General features: G+C 35.2%; 2 protein-coding genes across 2 annotated transcripts in view; one reads left to right on the plus strand and one right to left on the minus strand.

The window, feature by feature from the left end:
* The window catches only part of LOC135691328 (protein Jumonji), a 59,423-nt gene that overhangs the window by 23,579 nt on the left and 14,258 nt on the right, over nucleotides 1–21,586 (plus strand). The gene's annotated exons all lie outside the window — the stretch shown is intronic.
* LOC148960423 (homeobox protein Hox-A9-like) lies at nucleotides 840–12,045 on the minus strand. The gene is made up of 2 exons (XM_089116110.1): nucleotides 11,186–12,045; nucleotides 840–2,934 (listed from the first exon to the last, which is right to left on the minus strand). Exons 1-2 carry the CDS (start codon nucleotides 11,469–11,471, stop codon nucleotides 2,702–2,704), a joined length of 519 nt encoding a protein of 172 aa, XP_088972236.1. The 5' UTR covers nucleotides 11,472–12,045; the 3' UTR covers nucleotides 840–2,701.

The following is a 21,586-nucleotide window of genomic DNA, read 5'->3' on the forward strand; positions in this document are numbered from 1 at the left end:
GTTCACAGCAGCAAATTACGTTTGTATTTTGGTAGGGAACTAAGAATTTTTTTTGTAAGAAAAAATGTTGATTTACCAATGGTAGTCACCCCCCCCCCTCCCCCACGTCTCGGCAGGATCGTTTTCGTATTTCGCTTCAATTCGTCGAGGATATGTTGGAGGAAGGGTAATATTTTGGCAAAGTAATTTTGTGACGTAGTGCTATGATTTTGAAACTGCCTTTTTGTAATCAAACGTTGGTTATGAGTGTTCGCAATTGGTAAAATATGCATTTCATTTGATGAAAGGGCGTTTCCTGATAGTAAAAAGGGCGTGACCTAGATTTTCAACCCCCCTCCCAGAGCCTAGTGGTTAACATCGCAATTTGTTGATTCTATAACATGGTGACATTTTCTGTCTAGTTGTCGGTGATAAGCATATGGCACAATAATCATTGATAAATTATTTCACTTTCCAAAAAACCCAGGTAGTTATAACTTTTATATTTAATGATATGAACATTACTGGTAACAGTTCAGCCATTAGCTATAATATCAAAACTCGTACACTTGAGAACAATCGCTTGATGTTTTGAAAAAGAGTTATGTCACACAATTTCCTCTAGACCATGATACTAATGAAACATACCACATACAATCATATATCGACTTTTAATATTATTTTTCAAATTCATATTCTCTCAGTTTAATATTACCGGAAAAATCCTTTCAAGTTGCTAACACTTTCTATTGAAATGTTCTGCTAAAAAATAATTTTCTTCGTCACTGAACAGCTAAAATTTTGTCATGAAAATGCTATTTATTGGCAGTTTCGTTGCATTTAACCATGTTTTGACATTTTAAGGTGTCTTTCCGAATTATCGTTTTATTATTGGTTTATAAACTTTACCAGATTAAATGGTTGTACTGGGTACAGTTTTGTATATCTTTTAGTTCTTAATGTTAAAGAAAGACTGGGGGCTATGGCAGGGACAAGCAAGGGATAAAAAGGAGTGGCTAAAAAGAGGGGGCTGTGAGCTTATTCCCTTTAAAGTAATAATAATCTAGGAAGGTTACTTGCAAGAAGGAAATAAAACGATCCAAAGTTTACTTTCTCGGAACAGAGTTCGTAAATATGTCAAGGAGTCATTGAATGTGTGAGGCTGGTCAAAATTAACTTGTGTTTCTGACATGTCTCAGGTGACCAGGGGCAAGGTCTACGTGACAATTTTGCTGTCATTTTCATTAAAATATCCTTGCTATGGCCATCCTTGAACTTCGTACAGAAGGGGATAACAAAGTATATAATCGCGAGTCCCTATGCTTACAGTGGCAGATCGTTCTTTTGAAACACGATACTCAGATCATATCATTCTCCAGCTTGTGGATTGTATTGTTTTGCATCAGATTAAATTGATTATAACAGTTAACAACTTAATAGCGATAGAAATCTCTGACATGGACCTTTGCACTTTACCCGTATTCCGCTGATCCACCATAATACCTTTATTGGAACTGAGTGAAATTAAATATCGAATACCACCAGCTCCGCTGTAGAGCATTGCGAGGCTGAAGCGCTCAGAGAATATCTCAGAGTATTAAGGGTCGTTGCTGTGAACCGATAGTGCAGTGGGCATTGGATCTCAAAACTCTAGCCTTGCGGTGGGCTTTGATCCAACTTAGAAAAGTAACGTGCTGTAGGAGATATCTAAAAGATGTTATACAGTTTAAGTATTGGGCCTAACTAATGGTGGAATTAACAAATGAAATGTTATTATATCAACACTTGCTGTTAGTTATGACGATATCAACTGAAAGGCACTGCATAACTGCCGGATGGCTTAGGAAAGGGGAAAATTGTCTTTCAATCTAGAATTTTCTTGTTTTACATTATTGTAAGGCAGTTTTATGATAAGGAAGTTGAGGTAGGTAAATCCTAGAAAAATTACCCCAAGGACCAAAAACCCCGTTTTAGCGGATGATTTTTTTATCCTCTATTCAAGCAGATGCCTCTCTTACGAAAGAACCTAAACTAGATTTTGGTATAGCCTTCGATGCTACTGTATTGTTTTTATTTAGGCAATTGGATATCCATGCCTATCATGCTTCTGTTGGCATCGTCCTTGTAATCTTGTTTTTGTAAAAATGTACTTTTTTAGACTGAGTATAAAAAACCCCGTTTTGTACCAGATGACTAGGCTGTTTAGGAAACCGAATTGCAAATTTTTGCAAATAATGGTTCAATTGATCTGTGAGCAGATTCAATACGAGTCTTGTCTATACAATATTTAATCCAAGAGAAATCGATAATTAAACTTTAAAATAGTGTTATGATAAATTAATTCTGAATCAAACAACAGTTGTGATATCTACATATAACGAAATTTAACTCTGCTCCGTACAAGAAAGTACTTTGCCTTCTGCAGTCATTATTAACAATTTTGCCATTATGTTTGTAATTCGTCATTCAGGTCCGGATTCATATATCTAAATCCGGATTCATACATCTAAATCCGGATTCATACATCTAAATCCAGGTTTAATCCGTTCCCGAAGTTAGGCCAACTAACTACGATATTTTTCTGCCGCGAATTTCAGAATTTCCGACGCGTTTCAGCCGAGCTTCTTTTAAGTTACCTTAATTTTAGATCTCGGCTTCAGCTGAGGTATAAACTTGACCCGAATATATTGTAGAACTAAAATTATCTCTTGAGAAATTCCTCTCACGCTGGTTTCTGTTGATTCTCGCGACGTTCCCGTGCTCTTCTGTTTTGGAACCATATTTTTATTCTTTGTTCAGGAAGATCCAGAAGCATTGAAAGCTCCTTCACAGCGTCAGGCGTGAGATAATGGTCCTTCTTAAATTTGCTTTCGAGGTTTGACTGTTGAAATGGCGTGAAAGGTATTCTGGGTTGCCGGGAAGGGCGCGTCATCATTCCTCCTTTCCTTTTCGACCCTGAAAAGAAGTAACAAAACGTCATTTTTAAGTTTGGATTCGAAACTGTAATGCCTGCTGTTCATAACTCTTCTTTGTGAAACAAGCGTTTCTAGAATTGTTTATAAAAATTTGGTTTGTGTTGCTAATACGAACATTATTCATGACAAAGTTTTAAGACAGTTTTGTCCTCCAATTCAGCTTTAAAACGCTTCTGCACATGTGACATGAATAGTGACATTTTTAGTCCTACAGTGGATGAATAAGGGTACTCTAGTCATGTGATGCTCACAGACTTTAAGAGAAGAGACTGGCACACACAAACTCCGGATATACGCTTGTCACGTTACCGGCTTTAAACTGTTTTGAAATTGGTTTGATAATTTTCATTTTATCTTTATTTTAAAGAGAGTGAAGGGGTACTTCACGTTGCGTGTGGTACTTCATCCAGAATAACGATAATATAGCTAGCAAATAAATTTAGTACCAGAATGAAAATATAATAGTTTGATTGTTAAAAACACGACGTTTCGAGCATGTACTCATCAAGTGGCTAGAAAAGAAACAAGCCGAGCAAAGAGAAGGCGAGATTCGATATATAGAAAAGAATGCGAGATCCAACGCAAACGAAATTGGTCTGATAATATAAATTATATCTTTATTTTAAAGAGGTGAAGAGGATTTTTTTTGTTTTTTTGTTGCATTTTGAATTTCGTGATATTTTAATACATAGAACTAGTGTTTAGCACAATCTGCTTTTTTCCTGATATGTTTTTGATTATTTTTATTATAATTATATTCTTGCTAACATCAAATCCGCATGGACACTATTAAGCGGGAATCTTTTCCCTTTTCTCTTTCCAGCAACTAGGGAAAACATGGCTTTTTTTCTCATATGAACACTCTTTCTTATTTATGGCCTTAATGAGCAATGTAGATTTAGAGGCATTTCGTGGTGGTCTTTTTTGTTATTCGGACAAAAGTTTTCGTCTGACGTCACACTGGAGAGTTCTCTACTGTAACCGACAGCCTCGTTCAGAAATCGTTTCTGTTGCAAGTTAATTAGATAAATATATCTTGTAAGAAAATTGATTTGTAAACGGCCGCTAATAATATGACGTGAAGTTAAGTAATATGGATTGAAGAAGTTGGCTAGCTGACAAACTTTAACAGCAGTAATAACCGAACAACGTAGTAGCAATCCTTTAATTGGCCTTTAAGGTCACGCGAAAGAATTACACAACAAATCGCTGAACAGAGCCATGTTTGCTGTGGTATTCAAACTGAACAAGGGCCTTAGAGAGCAATGTAAATCTCTTATGCATGAAAAGCAAGTTAAGTTGTTGGGATACAAATTTTCATTTTCATTAATAACATAAGGCCTCTTCAAATTATTGCTGGCGACTCAAACTAAACAGCTGTATAAAGCCAGATGTCCACTTAAAAGAAGTAGAGCCGGCGGCAAATTTATCGTTACTTATACTGAGCCTAAAATCATGATCTCCGAATTACTTGAGCTAACAAAGAGCAACTGCGCGGGATTTGCTGCGATAAAATATGCTGGGGACTTATGCCTTAAGGATCGAAAGGCGAGTTTGTTTCTAGGAGTGAAGCACTGTTTGCCTTGGGATTTCTTAATTGTGCAAACTAACATTCGATATTCATAGCCTACTGATTAACCGGGTTTATTTCCCAAGGAAATTTAATGAAAAGAATTAATCATAAGGTTATTCTGGGTGAAGTCTTAATATAAGAATTCGCCAATTTCAATCAATTTGGGAATTAGTTTTTCTATAGCAAACCAACCTGTGTGCACAGGAGTCGAATAATTTGCGGTCCCCTTCGTACGGCTTTAAGTGGGCAGCCTGCGTTGTCTGTAGCTAGGTTTAAAATTATATTATTCAGATGGTTTAGATGATATTCTTAAGATGAATCTTTCACGGAAAATGAGGTAATATATCACAGGTTAATGCTATGTTTGGTATTATTTACTGGCCCCTAGACTCGACAGTGACCAGGTAATCACCCAAATCGTGAAAAGCTGGTACTCTTGCACCACTATATCAAACAGACATCAGAGTATCGAGATGGGTTCAACCTCCTAATAGTCTTTCTTTCGTAAGTTTAATGACGCTTTTTTGGGGTAAACTCTGCGTCTCTGGGTAATACCCCAAGCCGTATAACCCGTCCCGTCCCGTCCTGTAGGTGTAAGGGCTGTTGTACTTCCCTGGAAGTAAAATCCCGGACAGAATTGCTGAGGCAAAGCAAAATTTTTGCAATTTTCTACTTTACGTTTCCCCTGTAAATTCGAATTTCGTCCCTCGCCCCCCCCCCCCGAAAAAATTCAATGATATATTAGTATTTTTTATCATTTGTACTTCAAATAAGAGTTGGGAAGGGGAAAGTTATTTTTGAATGGAAAGAGAAAAACTGAACTATTATGCCCGGGATTGTAGCATTCGCCTTTCAATCTGTCATAATGTTTCAAGGAAATTTATCCAAACATGTTTTCATTTCATTTGGACATACTTTGAGAAGTATCATCAGAAAAGCATCAATCTCAAAAGCCTCTGCACATTGATCTTGCAGACTATGACATTTACATGCATAAAATGCTTTCAAAGACATTTACATAGGAAAACAAATTAAAATTTTTTATATTTTTATATGTTTATTAGGTTTTCATATGTATAATGTTTGGTTTTTGTTTTATTAGAAAGGAAAATCACGATTAACTTCCCATTGATCTAACATGATATATGGATGTATATGTGTCATGTATATAATATCTTCAATGCATTGATAAGGTCACGTCTCAATTTTACTGTAATTCGAGATAGTGATAATTGAAATGAAACTGTGAAACGTGAGAAGATACGTCTTGGGTGTATCTTGTGTCTGCAGGGGTAATATCGGTAGGCCTGGGGCAAAATGGGTAGGCTAAGGGTAAATGGGTAGGCTAGGAGTAAAATGGGTGTTCTGAGGGTAAAATTGGTAGGCTTGAGGTGAAAAGGGTAGGCTAGGGGTCGGATGGGTAGACTAGAGGTAAATTAGGTAAACTAGGGTTATAATAGGTAGGCTTGGGGTTAAATTGATAGGTTTGGGGTAATATGGATGGACTAGGGGTAAAAAAGGTACGATTGGGTATATAGATAGTGTTGATTACTGGAAAATAGTGGGTCTGGAACTGATAAATCATTATTCCCCGTGACAAAGAGGGCAATGCGAGTGCTGGTAGCTAAAGAAGGACTACAAACAGAAATTTTGCAAAATTTATCAAGTTTTTTGCCCTATCCATTTTACGCCAAACCTACCCATTTTACCCAAAATCCACAAGATTTACCCCATACCTACCCGTTTTACCCCAGTAGACCCTAATCTTTATTTCGGGTTTCTGGTGTTTGTTTACTATTCGCCCAAAGGAATAGAGGAACATTCCGCAAGAGGACCAACACCTAACGGGACCAGAGTCATTGTCCGTTGTCTAAAGAAAGGTCTTTGTCCGTAAAGAAATTGCTTTTGAAAAATACTGTTGGTTTTGGAGGTTTCTCCTTGATAAATTTTCCTTCAAGTAACGTTTTTTATAGTTTATAAGTGATATTAATTTTGTATTTTAAGAGAGAAGATCTGAAAAGTTGCCCATAATTTAGTAACTATCGTTTTTATTGATTGCTAATATATGATGATTTGCCGTTGTCATAGCCTTTGCCTTTTGGAGACTGTAAAAGCAAATTTTTTGCACTTTTCCATTTTAGTCTAAAACACTTTTCCATTTTCAGTCTAAAACATCCACGGGCTTGTGTGTACATGAGTTATTTTAGACCGAGCAACAGCAAGCCATAGAAGCCCCGGATCGGTCAATACGACCAATAAAAGTCGAAGCGATTATGGAAAACCTTTGGGGTTTCGGGTTTTTTTGAAAGACATTGCGGTTAACTTGGCAGAAATCTCCTTGTAGGAACACTCATGGCTTTGAGTTTAATTGTAAGAAAGCACGTGATTATTGGCCATGTTCCGAAAGGGTTCCCAAAATCCCTTGCAAGAGGATCTCTTTTCAATATATATTTAGGCATGATTTGGCTTTTCCATTGTAAATATATTGTCAGTGGCTTTTTGTGCAATTCTATGCTTTCTAGCACGCAAGCAATGCCATTTTTTTGCTCCAGCCAGTACCTTGATGCAGATCTCTATGGACCTTCATTTATTTTCATGATCGAGTCAAGCATTGCAAGGAACGAGCATTAGGGTGTTCGCGTTTAGAATAGTGTAGCCGCGGTATTACGGTTTTTAGGTTTTCTTGACTCCAGGAACGACGATCTTGATACCTTTCTTCTCATTTAGTAGCTTACAGATACCGTATTAACAAACCCTTCGAAGCTAGATAAGATTCGATAGTTTTAAGATCTCAGACCCGTAACAGCCATAATTTTGTACGAGGGGCCAATCACTCTAAGAAAATCTCGTACACCTTTTGTGAAAATCCTATTGTTTTATTTGAAAATCCCTAGAAATCCTTTTGCTTTAGGGAAAATCTCGTACGCTATTTGCAAGAGTGAATTGCCCCTCGATTTTGTATACAGAGTCCATTGATTGAGTCAATAATTCAAGCACTTTCTTGTCTTCTGTAAAAATACCTGCACTCTAATTTTCTAAGGGTCCAACAATCGATAACCAAAAAAGTGTACTTTTGTACTGTTTTCCTTTATATCTTTTACTTATGGAAATAAAAAAAATACCTATGGGGTTGAATGCTCGATGATATTTCTGTAAAAACGTGCTTGATTCAACAGTAAAAGCAAGTCATCAAATAATTTACCAGGTGAAAAAGTATTCTGCTTGTTATTTGTGTCCCTTTGGCTTTTATACAAACTGTACTTGCTATTTTCAATATTGTTTTTATTTCTTAATTTTCAATTCCAGATGGAAAGTTAAGAAAGCTTTTCTTTTTTGAAAGCAGTAGCATGACACATTCTGTAGAGGGGACATCTTGATAAATAAATTAAAATTTAGCATTTGTGAAGTTCTGATGCAAGCTCATTTTGTACAACAAATTTGACGAATTCTTCTCTGAAATTCAAACACCCGTTGAAATTCAGCCGTCGATTTTTCTTAATCTTGCTCACTTTACCTAGATAACTGGCAACTTAACTGTCATTTGCAATGAGAGTTCTTAATTTTGTGTTTCTCTACCATTCATTAGCTTTGTAAAGCGATAATTCCTGCAAGCTGAACTTTGAGCTTGAAAATCGATAAAATATGTTGTCTGTTGTCAATCCAAATGACTATCCGTTCATCTGTTGTCAATCCAATGAGGCACTTTTTGGGAGTTTTTCTCTACAAATGGCGCATGACCTCTTGCTGGACAATGAAATTAAACTCAATTGCAAATAGAATTTTCAAGATTCATAAAATCCAGGATAAACCTTTATTAAACGATCATTGCATTGCATTAAAGGAACTTATTGCAAAGTGCCTCTGATGCCATTATGAATCTAACTGGTAATAAATCTAGAGAATATAATGTTGATATTTATTCTCAGGGAAGCAATTTTTAAACTGAAAATTAAACAGAGCCAGAATTTACTCTATCATAACTTACTGGTTTACAAAAGGGCTACTATGTTTGTTGGTATTTTAAACCATAGATTTTGTATTTTGACTTTCTGATGTTGACGTTTGCTGTGAAAATTTTATATTTACACTAAGATAATTATTTTTTATAAGAAAAGTGAAATAGGATTAAATAATACTATTTTATGTTAGAACCAATCTAAACTTGTACATGTGTTATGATCTGTTATTACCCTGTAAATTAAAGTTTCTTACAAAGTTTCCAAACTTCCGTCACCCGGCAACCACATAAAATAAGTGTAGTTATTCTCATCAGAAAATATACGAATTTAACTAAATAGTGTGGAATGCTCTAAAATGTTCAAATTTTTATTTAAAACATTTGAAACTGATAATATCAAGAAAGAATGTCACAAACGAGATTTTTTTAGATTGTAGGTGAGCTCCGATCCGATGTAAAAGAATTTCTGAATTTCCAGCAGAAGAATCTTTCATTATATCCGAAAATTCTTTCAACTATTTAGTTGCACAAACTAAGCCTGTTCTATCAGACCTTTTCTAACTTATTTGAATTCTTAAGGCAGTACTTTTGTCAATCAGACTTTCTTACCTGAAGTATCCGAAGTTTTTGACTTTATCTGCGCACTAAAATTTTGTTCCGAATTTTTTCTCCAATTCTGTTTACTGGCAGGATTTATAAACCTATTTATTCTCAACACTTTCAGAATTAAGGCAGTATGTTTTGTCAGTGTTTCTCTCCTCTCATCTAAAGAACTTTTTCTTATTTTGTTTCAATGAAACCAGTTTGTTAAACCATTTGTTCATTCATTGGTTTATGTTTTATGTTTTTTTATTTTATGAAACTAAGAATACTATCATATATTTTAGAATGATATGCTTTCTTGAATTCTTTTACATCAAATTGATTCCGTAGATATCTTCTTGCTTGGATCAAAGTAATGAATAAAGATCACAAAATTATGTGTAACATACTTGTTTTGCCTCCAGTTTTCAGACAAACCCGTTAATTTTTTAAAATCACATCTTGCATTTAAGGTACAAGAATTTAAAGACATCAAGTTCTTAAAATAAAATTCTATATTATTCTCAAGCTTGATACTGCATCACGACGCTTCTATTCCAATTTTTGAGGTGAAATAGGCTTTCGATAGCATATGTGAAAAATTGTTTTGAATTCTTACTTTGTCTTGGCTGCAAAAGTAGAATAGCCCAAAAATGGAGACCTGTGTATGCCTGAACTCCACAGATTCAGTACCTTAGGATCTCTGGGCCATGATTTAAAATATTTTCCTATCCTCACTCCAGGCTTTTTGCTGCTCCGAGATCAATGCACACGAGAAACTCGTTACCACAGCACTGCTCTCTTTCTATCGCAATGCTCATTTTAAATTTGATTCGAATAAGGTCTAACATTCTTATGATGGTTCTATCTGATTGTCTAACAAACTTAAGATGGTAAATTGCAGAACGGATCTAAGTTGCTACTCCGAGTTTCATGCTTAAAGCAATCATCGGGCCACTGTTCTTACATTTATATAATTATAAGATCTAACATATATGTGAACAACTTTTTAATGATTCTTGCTTTGAAACAAAGTCCTTTTTTTCTTTCTAACAAAAAATTTCTTTTATTTATCTTCATGTTACAAGTGCACAACTTTATTTTAAATTTTGTATTTGAAGAACGATATTTTTAATTTTTTACTCATGTGAATTCAAGTTCTTTTAACTTTTCAATGTTTTACTAGTTTCATTCGTAAGTTTTTCAAATTTATTTTCGTTCCATATTTTTGTCTTGAACTGAACCCTTATGGTTTGCTATAAACTTTTTTCTACTTGATTGTTTATTTTTCCGGATTGATACAGGAATTCAAGTTAAGGCAGTAGCCGAGACGAATTAAACAAATATATTTTTCATTTACCAACTCGAAATCATTATTCACTAGAGTCAATTCGCTGTTTACTAATTTTTCTCACTGGTTATGGGTTTGAAAAGGTTGGAAAAGAATATTAAGGACCAAAATTCGTGAGTTTTGGTCCTTAATATTCTTTTCTTATTGAATCCAACATTACCAATTCATAATTTAGTAAAGCTTAAACAAAAAATTATATATACTGAAATGTTTCAAGTTACTCGTATTCTCGAGTTCATCAATAGAACTATGCAAGTTCTGTCTAGGCATTTGAATTTTTGTTATTTCTAATAATCAATGTTGTTTAGAGTATTTTTGAAAGCTTTTTCGTGATTTTATCTTATAATTTTTGTTCGCAATTTACTCAAATATATATAATTCATTTTTCGGACAGTTTTTTAAGTTGTTACTGAATTGAACCAGCAAAAAGTATTGGTAATGTTTTTGTTCCACGTGTCACATAGCCTATAAGTTATTTTATGATCTGTGCAAGGTTGGTATGAGAAAATTTAGTCTATGTCAAATGAACAAATAATGATTCCACTTGAAGAATTAAGCTCCGATTTTAAGTCAAAAAATGTTATGTAAACATGTAGAAATATTAATCCTTTTGAGTTATTCCTTAATTCTATCCTTCCATTGCACATTCTTCAAATCATATCATAAGCATACCGGCATTTTTGCGCCCTTGCATACCTCGCATACCTTTACACTTACAAGTCATTATGGACAAATGCAGACACATAAGTTTTTTGTGATGTACTTACTAGGGACTTTTGGCGGCTTATACCGTGAACACTCAAGCCAAGAATATTTTGGGGCTGCAGTCTGTAATTGGAACGCATCGCCATGTTTTTGCGCACCACACTGTCCCTCTTCTTTGATCCGACCTGGTGTCTGATTTTCACGACAATCGTCATATTTTTCCTTGCTTTGACAAGTAAACTTCTTCGTAGAGTTCTCACTGTTAAAAAAATCTTCACCCAGTATTGCAGCTATAGAGAACGACAACGGCTTCGTCTTGCCGTCCACACACTTTTGCAAACGTTCCATCACAATGCTTGACGTTTCAATCAAAAAAAGCAGTCATTGAAGCCTTTCCTTTAGAGATTTGGTTATGAGCTTCAGAAATGACAGTGTGTCGAAAACTCATTAAGGCTGCGTTCACCTGTCTCTGAATTCCTGCTCTTCTGCCCATGAATAAGTTGAGAGCACGGCAACTTCGTGTACTCTGTTGACTTTATTAACTCAGGAAATATCGAAAAACCGTCTTTATGAAAACCTGTTGTTGACAAGATGAAGATGGTGCAACGATAGATCTTAAGGAGGAACTTCTTGTTCGATTGTCCTCGTTTTCAATTGATAAATCACACTTGTACGTCGAAGCCGCGGTACCTTTGATGTGCTTTACATGGTCGCAGCGCGCATATGCGTTTAGACGCTAGAACAAACAAGAGATCAAGATCATACTCGCCCTGCTGGAGACTGGTTAGAAGTTGAAATGGACATCAATTTGACTCGCGAGTTTGACTTGTTAAGCTTAAACGAAATAAACCACGGTAAACTTTAAGGCGCGTGGCGCTCGCAGCACGTGAAACGTGTGCACGCCGCCGGTCATACTGCCCCAGGGGTGCGTTTTCTGCTACGTTACCCAGGATTTCCCAAGGGAACGGAAACTGCTGGAAGGAATGCCAGGTGATAGTGTCGCTAGACCAAATGAAATGGCTGTAAGAGTAAATATTCAAAATCGTAAAGTGATGGATAAGCCCAATTTAGTAATGATCTTGGTTAAGTGAAACGTCGTGAAAAATATCACATTTTTATAACCTTTGAGTATGTTTTCTTTGATCAGATATTCTTCTTTGTTTTTGTACGGCTTTCACTCAATAATTGTTTATTAATTGCAGTTATATTTTGATTTTGTAATAGTACAACGATTGCTAGTTAGTTTGTCTTTTTTGTACATTGAGCAAAACTGTACAAGCTCAAAATTTGTTTTTAATTTTGCAATACCAGAGATCTTTGGCTTAGGAAATTTAATTTGCTGACAAATATTCTGAGAATTCTGAAAAGTTGTTTGTTTTTTTTTTATTCATGAATTTTTACCACCTTTCGTTATCTTAATTTTTTTAGTATTACTTCAAAAACCAGCAAAGCTTTTTGCATGCGAGCATGACAGTTACCAGGTCTTTTAATTTGTGCATCTCTCTATTGCGTTTTCCATCTATTTGTTGTCACTTCTTTCAACGTTTTCCATCTTCACTTCTTTCATTTGTAAAATTTTGGTCTTTGCTCAATTCATTCGTATTTGCCAGCGATAAGAACATGCATTCAAAAGGAAACTAGGCAGCTTCATTCTATGGTCACCAATGTTTTGGATTCTTTTTGTCTTCAGCCATGTAACAATGGCGGGCCTTGTTGTTTTAACGAAGAATGCAAATGCTTTCTCACTATCCTTAAATGTGTATTTCGGGACGGTTCTTAGCTCCAACTTCGAGTCTCATGCTTAAAGGCATTTGACAAAAGTACAGCGAACAGAAAAAATCTTAGGCAAAATTGATCAGAGCACGCGCACAAGAAAGGAATTGGAAACTGCTCACGTATAACCACTGCGCGCTGTTCTATGATTTCACCGATTTGCAAAAAGACAGAAAATTTTCACGTGTTTTTCTTAGTGCGCAATCTGATTGGTCAACCGCTCGTGTTCGAGTGACAGTAAGCTACTTTTACTGTGTCAAATGCCCTTAACACGATCATCAGGCAATTGTTGCCGGTTAGGCCGAGCTCTGCATGCTTGTATAGTCAGTTGCCTGATTTCATTCTCATTTTTTTAATTCTTTAACGTAGGCGTTTAATAAGTACCTGAATTACAGCTGATCGATGCCTACTAAAATAAAGATTAATCGATGCCTACAGAAAATGTTATTTATTGTTAGATTTTCTAATAGAAATTACAATTGATAAAACTATATATACAGTATAATCTCGTTAAGTGGTACCCCGGATAAGTAGGATGCCCGCTATGTAGTACAGATTTTCCCGGCCCCTTGTACTTGCTTACCCTTTTCAAGCATTCGGATACGTAGGACGCCCGCTAAGAAGGACACTTTTGCTCGGTCCCTTGAGTATCCCACTTGACGAGAGTATACTGTAGTTAAATTGCAAATTTATAAGCATATTTACATATTTAAAATGAATATAAAAAAGATCAATTCAAACACTAGATCGCATCAAACACTATATAACAGAAAATAACATCGATTTTCTTTCACTTTTCTCTCTGTATATTAAAGTCGAATTTCTGCAACAAATATTTTATTTCATATATCAGATGGTTATGATTTTTTAAATGGCTTTTTAACTCATTAAAAGTTTCGGTGTCTAGACGGAGCCGTTCTTCGTTCGCACTAAAAATTGTTCTCAGGCAACTAATGAATACACATGCAATTTTAATTATATGTTCTGATTTCATGCTACATTCAATTTTTGTTTTGGTATAACCTAAAGATTCTGTTATCATCTTCGGTTTTTAACAATCATTGGAGCAGCTTTCTGTCATTTCTTTTCAAGAGCAGCTTTAGTATAAACTTCGTAATTTCTGTTCTACTTTTATTACTCATGCACCTTCGCTCTCCGAAGTTTGAGACATTGCATGTCCTACCCTCTTTTCAAGTTGCAATTTTGAAGATCATAAGTACGAGTCTTTGTAGCAACATTTCATCGAAATGGCTCAAATTCATTGTTGACCTGCTAGGCAATTATATGTAATTAAGCATTTTGTTTGTATTTAACAAGGTTTTTCAGTTCTGATAGGTTTAAGATGCTTGTCTAGTTGCAAATATTCCGATAGAAATTGTATTGCAGCCTTTTAAGAAGAATCATTTATATTGCATTCTAACGCACTTCACGAAAGATCTTTCTCTTTGTGCAAAAAAGTAATTGTTTTATACCAGCATGTAATCTGACATCATTATGTTAATTTTCGATTTCAACTAACTAGGAATTCCACCTCAAGCTCTTTGCAGAAAATCAGTAAATTCTGTCTGATATTGTCCACTAAATACTTGATTGTGAAGTGGACATGTTCATATTTTAATGTTTTGCATTTCTATAAAACTTATTCTGCAATACGTTCTTTACAGCTGCCTTTTTTGTAAAATCAGTTGTTTTAACGTGGGATGAATTCATTTGAAGTTGATACCGAGCAAGAAATTTAAAGTCCTCAGGATTACGCGATCATCTGTCTTCTCAGTCAGAGAATTGCTGCGATTATAGTCTAGCTCTTCGTAGACTTCTCATGTAACTTCATGCTTTTATCCTACAATTCAAATAAGTCTATGCTTAATTTAGCCTCGAGAGTTTTTGTCCTATGACGGTAACCTTCCCCTAGTGGTAGCCTAGCCTTGATTTTTACACTTTTTTTGTAAGAATGTTGTCTATTCGAATAATTATTTTCAGAATCATCCAGTTTTTAAGAATATTATAATGATATTGCTCAGCCTCAGTTCGCCTTTGTCTCTCATTTTTAATGACGCATCTAATTTTTTTAAAAAAAAGTATGGTTTATATTCGAAGGGGGATGTGCTCCCCTCACATCGTACCAAATTTTGAAAAAACAAGAACACTTTAAGGAATATATTCAGGCTAAAGAAAGACGTTTCCTACGAACATGTGTAGTGGCATTTTCTTTATGTTTTACGAACGATAAATAAATGTTTCAACTACTGTCTCAAACAATAAATCCTACGGGTGTGATTTTCTCGCAGTCACCATTTCACCATGAAAATCTTCATATTAAGTAGTTTTTTAATGTTCAGAACTCCCATTCAGAGATTCCCTTTGGCAGTTGGCTTTGCATTAGCCGCCCTGAAAAGCAATTTTAACTTTAAAAGGTTTTTAATTAGCGACTTTCTCATTCAGCCTTTTGCAATTCACTCACGACACTCTTTGTTAAAATGGATTTCAGACCCCATTAAGCTGCAGTTTCAACATTGATAAAAACGAATCTTGAAGACGAATTCTCCTCAAAAAGTTTGTGAAATTCATTTAGTGTTTCTTAACTTCATTTGAAACTGAATTTTCCTAATTTACCGAATCTTGCTTAGAAGCGCCGACTGTTCCATTAAGTGTCGTAAGAATTACAAACAGTGAGATAACCATAGTTAAATATGGGCATTTTCCCGGATCGTGACCTCAAATATAACAGTTTTCAGGATTATCGGTTTGCCATTACTCGAAAGCTACTTCGAAAAGTAAAATATTTAAGTTGTAAAACGGGAATAAATTTCATTAAAAGTCTTTTAAGTTTCATTTGACATTAACTCCTTCAAGCAGAGCTTATATTGTACAATATAAAGTTATTATAGAGTTATAGTTTATAACTTTGTTTCTTCTACGAGTTTGATAAAAAAGAATGAATGGACAGTCGAAGAGATGCTCGAAGCAAATGACACGTTAAGGCAGACATTTTTGCACTATGTCTGTCTTAAAGACAACATTCATGCGACAGCTAAAGACATTTGGTAATGAATTGATAGATTCGATAGGGGGTTATTTTTACGTGTTAAGGACATACCGTTGCCCCCACCATTCCCCAGCCCCACGAACTGAAATTTGAGTATTATGCACTTAGCTTAAAGGTCTAAAGCCTAAAATTGCGAGTGGGTGGCGTGGCTTAATTGAGCAACAAATTTGTTTTGCAACAAGGCCATACTCCTGCAGGGGGATCAAGATGGATATCCCTGGCTAGTTAGAAGGCCCTATTTGCAACAAAGAATTTAATTCAATGGCAGAATATTGTAAAACCTGGTTCATTAGTAGGTCAGGTGACTTGGTGTTTAATCTTCTTTAGATTTTCAGTGCAAATGATCAAAATGGTAAAGTAATCTTAGGCAATCAGAGCTAAGGAGTCAATCGAAAAACTAAGCATTGGTCAGAATTGTTCGCTCTTCAGAGATTACGAATGGTTTTGTGCGATATCGGCAAAGATTCTGTCTAAATTTAGCTATTTTGGCACATCTGATATGAACAAATGGAACAAAGAGTGCCGTGTCCAAGACCTGGATAGCGAAGAAGGAGCCGGATTTCTTAGTGGTTCAGTGTATCTTCATTACGTTTGGATAAGCAGGATTTGCTGCTACACCAGTCACTATATATCCCATTGTTTGCTGCTTTCACAATTTTCAGGTCCTAGAGTGAATGTAATCAGACACCGAATGTCGTAGGCTTGAAACAGTTTCGAATGCAATGCCTGCTACAAGCCACTGTGTTGTTCAGCTGTCTTCGTTAGTAAATGTGCTGTAAACTGCAAACCTTGCCAAAATTGAAACACCTCAGCAAAGCTTTGAAATGCCCCCTTTGTAAAATGCCCTAGTCCCACCGTTACAATGTTGTCAGATTTCGCGGTGCCTGAGAGCTGCATGCAAAATTAGAATTTTACAAGGGGGTGAGGGTCAGAAGGTTGGAAACAACACTGATATTCGAGAAGGTAGTTTCTGACTTACTTTGTCTGTTCCAACTACATGTGTTTATTATATTTGATGAAGAGTGCAGTCATTTTGTTTTAAGCATAAACAGACTCAATGTTAAGTTGCTCATCGAATATTAAACTTCAATGGTTATTTTGTTTGTATGCTCACTTTAATTTATAAGAATATAAAATTACGTTGCTTTTGCTGAGCCTAATATTACTCTTAAATCATTCTTAAGAGCAAAATCAAATCTTTACTGCAATGCAAAGCAAAATCAAGTCTTTTTTCATCACAAAAGTATTGAAGGGAACCAAACATACTAGCACAATACAAGCTTGATTTGTTCTTCGGCACATTGTTCTTCAAACTTTTTTCTTTGAAATTCAGCATTGTCTTGTTTGCTCAGAGCACTTAAATAAATAGTCAAATTTTCGATGAAATTTTATCAGTGATAATTTTGCTATAGGCACGCAACAGTGATTGTTCAACTGTACCGGTCTTGTGCTTGCGTTTTTCTGATTGGGCTATTTCGATCCACAACTGGGTATATATTTTTCATCGTGTTCTTTCGGGCCTTCATTCTGACGTTTAATGTTCTGAGGAGTGTCTGACGAAAAAGGCTTTAGTAAATATGTTGTAAACTGTTTGCTTTTTTCAAAGCCATAAAATGTTATCCTTGCTGTAATTTTTAATTAGTATATTTATCTTTATCTTAGAAAATATTTTATTCCTATAGAAAGTGTGTTGTATATGCAACAAGTGGTTTTTCAACATGACTGCTAGAGGAGCTTTAAATATAATATAAAAGCAGATTTTACGAAAGAGATGCTGAAATCCCGTAAAAAATTTGTCCATTAAGCCTTTAGAAAAATTTTAAGTACTTTTCTAATCTCCCTTTCCTTTGAAATTGTAGATAATAAATGTTAGCTTATTTGTGTATATTTCAATTGGGAGAAGTGGGTTTTAACCTTTGGAGTCGAGCAAAGGTGTCAATCATGGGCTTCAACTATAGGCGTTGGTCATGGGGGTCAACCATGCTTCTTCATGAGCCGTGACCAAACTCTAAAACCATGGACTTAAACTATGGGCATCAAACCTGAGGATTCCTATAGAACTCAACCACAGGATTCAATGATAGACCCTTAAAAATGAGCTCTACCAAGAACTTCAACTAGTTGCCCCAACCATGGGCGTTAGCATTGGTCGGAGCATAGACCTCGGCCATAGGCCTCAATGGTTGACCTTATCCATAACCCTTAAACATAGGCCCTACAAATAACCTCAACCAGTGGCCGCAACAATGGGCGCCATGTGCACCAACCGTGGATGCCAACCAGTGGTGTCCTAGAACATTTTTTCTAGAAGTCTCTTGAGAGGTCAGTCGTATTGTCGGTCTCTTTCTTAACTGGTTTGTCCGGCGCCGGATTTAGAGTTTTGCGGGTACTCTTCTTTTCCCAGCAGGGTCCCACGCAGTTCTGTCACTTTAAGGCCAATCGTGTGATATGCAGCTTGTTGATGTCCATTGGCAGTGTTACCAACATTTTAGTTAAAGTGGTCAAATCGCTGCCTTTCACCTTGCAAAATCATGCGCATGTGCAGAGGCTACTATTCATCGCTCTTTTTATCGTATTTATAATTTTTATTTTTAGTAATTAATTCTTTGATTTAAAGTTGCCTTTTTGAACTCGCTAGAACAAAAGCTAATTTAGGCCCACTCTATAAAAAGCGTAAATATACAATTTAAAAGCAATCAGCTATAATCATTAAGACTCTTAACCAATTTATAAAAATTTCGCAATTGATACAGTTGCGGAAATTTTCATATTTGTTGATAATTTTGCCAAACATTTTGGCCCATAAACCTTATTGTATTTATTCCATAGTATATGGTTATCACTTTTTATCACACTCAGGTGCTTTGTAATCACATTTCATAAGATTTGCACAGTTAGATCTTTCATAAACAACATTCAAAAGAATCTACCCTTCTTCGAATTTTTTTACTGTCGAGTTTCATTCCAGGTCTTCAATGTTAACCTCGTCCAGTTGCTGACTTGCAGTAGTTTTTCTTGTACGTCCTTCCCTCCTTCTCGAATATGCTTTCTATTATGCTGTCAGGTTTGGAATAAAAAATCATTGGCTATAACTTCTCTACGATTTGTTTTTTGCATATAACAACTACACTCTTTTTTTTCTCAATTTTCCCAAAACTTTCAGATTGGATTGTACTTTTTTCCTTCTAAAGCTATTAGGATGTTAGCAATGTAGTAGCTAGCTATTGTACTCAATGAGTTCTATCTTTAAAAATTTGCCGACAAAAAACCCTAGTTGGCAAAAACCTTTTTGTTTTTAAGACGAAATTTTTTCGAAAGGTTTTAAAATTTTGTTCAAAATTAGATTTTACAGTAGCTCAGCTTCTGCTTGTTCTTAATTTGTTTAAGCTTTCTAACCATATTAGAGGATCGTGCTCTTACGATAATGGTCTTTATAAAAAAGGCTATATGTGATTTCATATAATTTTTTTTCGGGCGTCATCGAAAATGCATTGGATTTGCATCCTGTTTTTTCTGTCAAGAGAGTTGCTGTTTTCTATAAATATTTCGGTTTCAAATTAGTCCAAGTTTTGAATAAGCCTCTCTGGAATAAGTCCCTTTTTAGCTTTTTAGCATCATTAGCCCTGGGGCTTAATAGAATCTCTACGGTATTCAAGTTTGCATGCATTTCATTTCCCCCAATGGGTTCCCCTTCTTTTTTGCTAACCTTGTCAACCTCTCTTTCTGTTCCTTCCATTTCACCTTTCTTGTCTTCATCTTTAAAGCTCGATTTCTTCAGAAAGATTAATTTTCTCTCTGCCCTTCGCATGAACCAATTCAAGTAATCCGCGTATCCATCCAATACCTACCTATGTTCTCATGTTGGATAATTAATTAATAGATTATTTTTTGTTTTCTATCTTTATTTAAAGTTGATACAATCTCTAGCTATACTGAAGCTAATTAAAACCAACTAATTTAAATGTTGCTAGGCAATACTTTCAAGACAGAAACTTGGCGTGTTTTTAGGAACAAAATATCCCACAATTGCGGATAGCTTATCTTAACATCGTCTTTCCACTCAAGTCTATTCTAAACCATGCTTATCACTTTAATTTTACTTTGGTCAAAACATCTACACAGCCAGCCAAATGTCTTAGTACACTACGATTTTTGAATATTTTCTACTGCTTTTCTCTATCCTGTATCCCCCTCCTTTTTTATGCAAGGTTCGGCCTAGTTCGTTGGATTCATTTTAGGTAGCTATGATATTCAACTTGAACTTCAACAAAAGAGGGGTGCGGTTTCGATTTTCTTTACAGGAACAAATGACCTTTTTGGGCGTTCCAAGGACTTTGGCAGTGATTGTAGATAAAATAACCCCTTTAAAAAGAAAAAATTGTTTCCTTGTTTTCAAGTCAATATTTTATATCAAATATTGAAGTCAAGCATGGTTTAACAAATGTCCAAAAATTCATACTAGTGAGCCAATGACGCCATTTTGCGAAGTGATTACTTTTTCTTTTATCAAAACGATTTGTCAAAAGCGCAAAGCAGTTTCCGAATTTTTTAATATTTCACTAGATTTCCTGCATGTGTATTGGGTTTTCTTTAGCTGTATAATTGTTAAGTTAACGAACACGTCACAAATGGTGTACATGCTGTGAGCGTGTCTGTCTGTGGTAAAACGTAAGAGCTTAAAAGATTCCGAACTGTTACACGTGGGTACAGAACACTAGCATAAGGCTCGTGCAGCCAGCTGTATCATAATAATATCGAACTCATGGATTGGTTTTTTATGTATTTTTATTTCCAAGGCTCATCTTTTTTACCTGTTTTATATATTTTGTTATTGTATTTTTAATTTCATTTTTAATTAAATAATTACATCATTTTTTTAACAATTTTATTGCAAGGACAGTTGGAAAACAGCATTTTAGCTGAATTGATCCATGGAAATGAGAAAGAAAATAATAGTAAAATTGACTTTAAATCAAAGGTGAAGTGAACTGAGAATAGAATTATATGATTTAATCCCAGTTTTCGTCGGGAATAGTAAAATTTCTTTCTTGGTAAAGGTAGATGTGGACTTTCGAAAAGATTCACATTTTTCTGTCTAACTTTAGACGATAAGTTACAAGCTTGAAGTTTTGCATTGGCGTTAAAAACGAGATAACCTTCGGCAGATACTAAATTTTTCTAATAGATGACTCTATGCAACAACATTTGTTACCATTCGCCTTGAAATTCAAATCTGAGGTGATTGAGGTTAAAATTTGTTTAAGTTGAAATGCGAACGTATGTACAACGAACTTTTGCTTAAATATTTCAGGACAAGCTTCACGATTTTGGGCATAGAACTTGGCGGTTCTAAGTTGCAGTCTCAAGTTTCACGCCTTATGTGACCATCTGTTAAGCTACTCTCAATTAAAGTTTAGTTGCCTGGTTATCGTATTAAGCGTGTAACTCGAAGTTGCAACTTAGAACCGCCCTGTTATACACAAGATTCATTTTAAAATATGTATACAGAGACAAATTTCAGTTATGGATTTATTTAAAAACTGCCCCGTGTAAGATTGCAGTTTTATTTAACTGAGTAAAAAGATAATAGTAACCAACTAAAAACTAAATATTATATATTATTTATAAGGTATCGTGCACTTTA

The sequence above is a fragment of the Rhopilema esculentum genome, chromosome 4 (assembly GCF_057945365.1).
Source record: "Rhopilema esculentum isolate cy_ngs chromosome 4, ASM5794536v1, whole genome shotgun sequence".
Taxonomy (NCBI): domain Eukaryota; kingdom Metazoa; phylum Cnidaria; class Scyphozoa; order Rhizostomeae; family Rhizostomatidae; genus Rhopilema; species Rhopilema esculentum.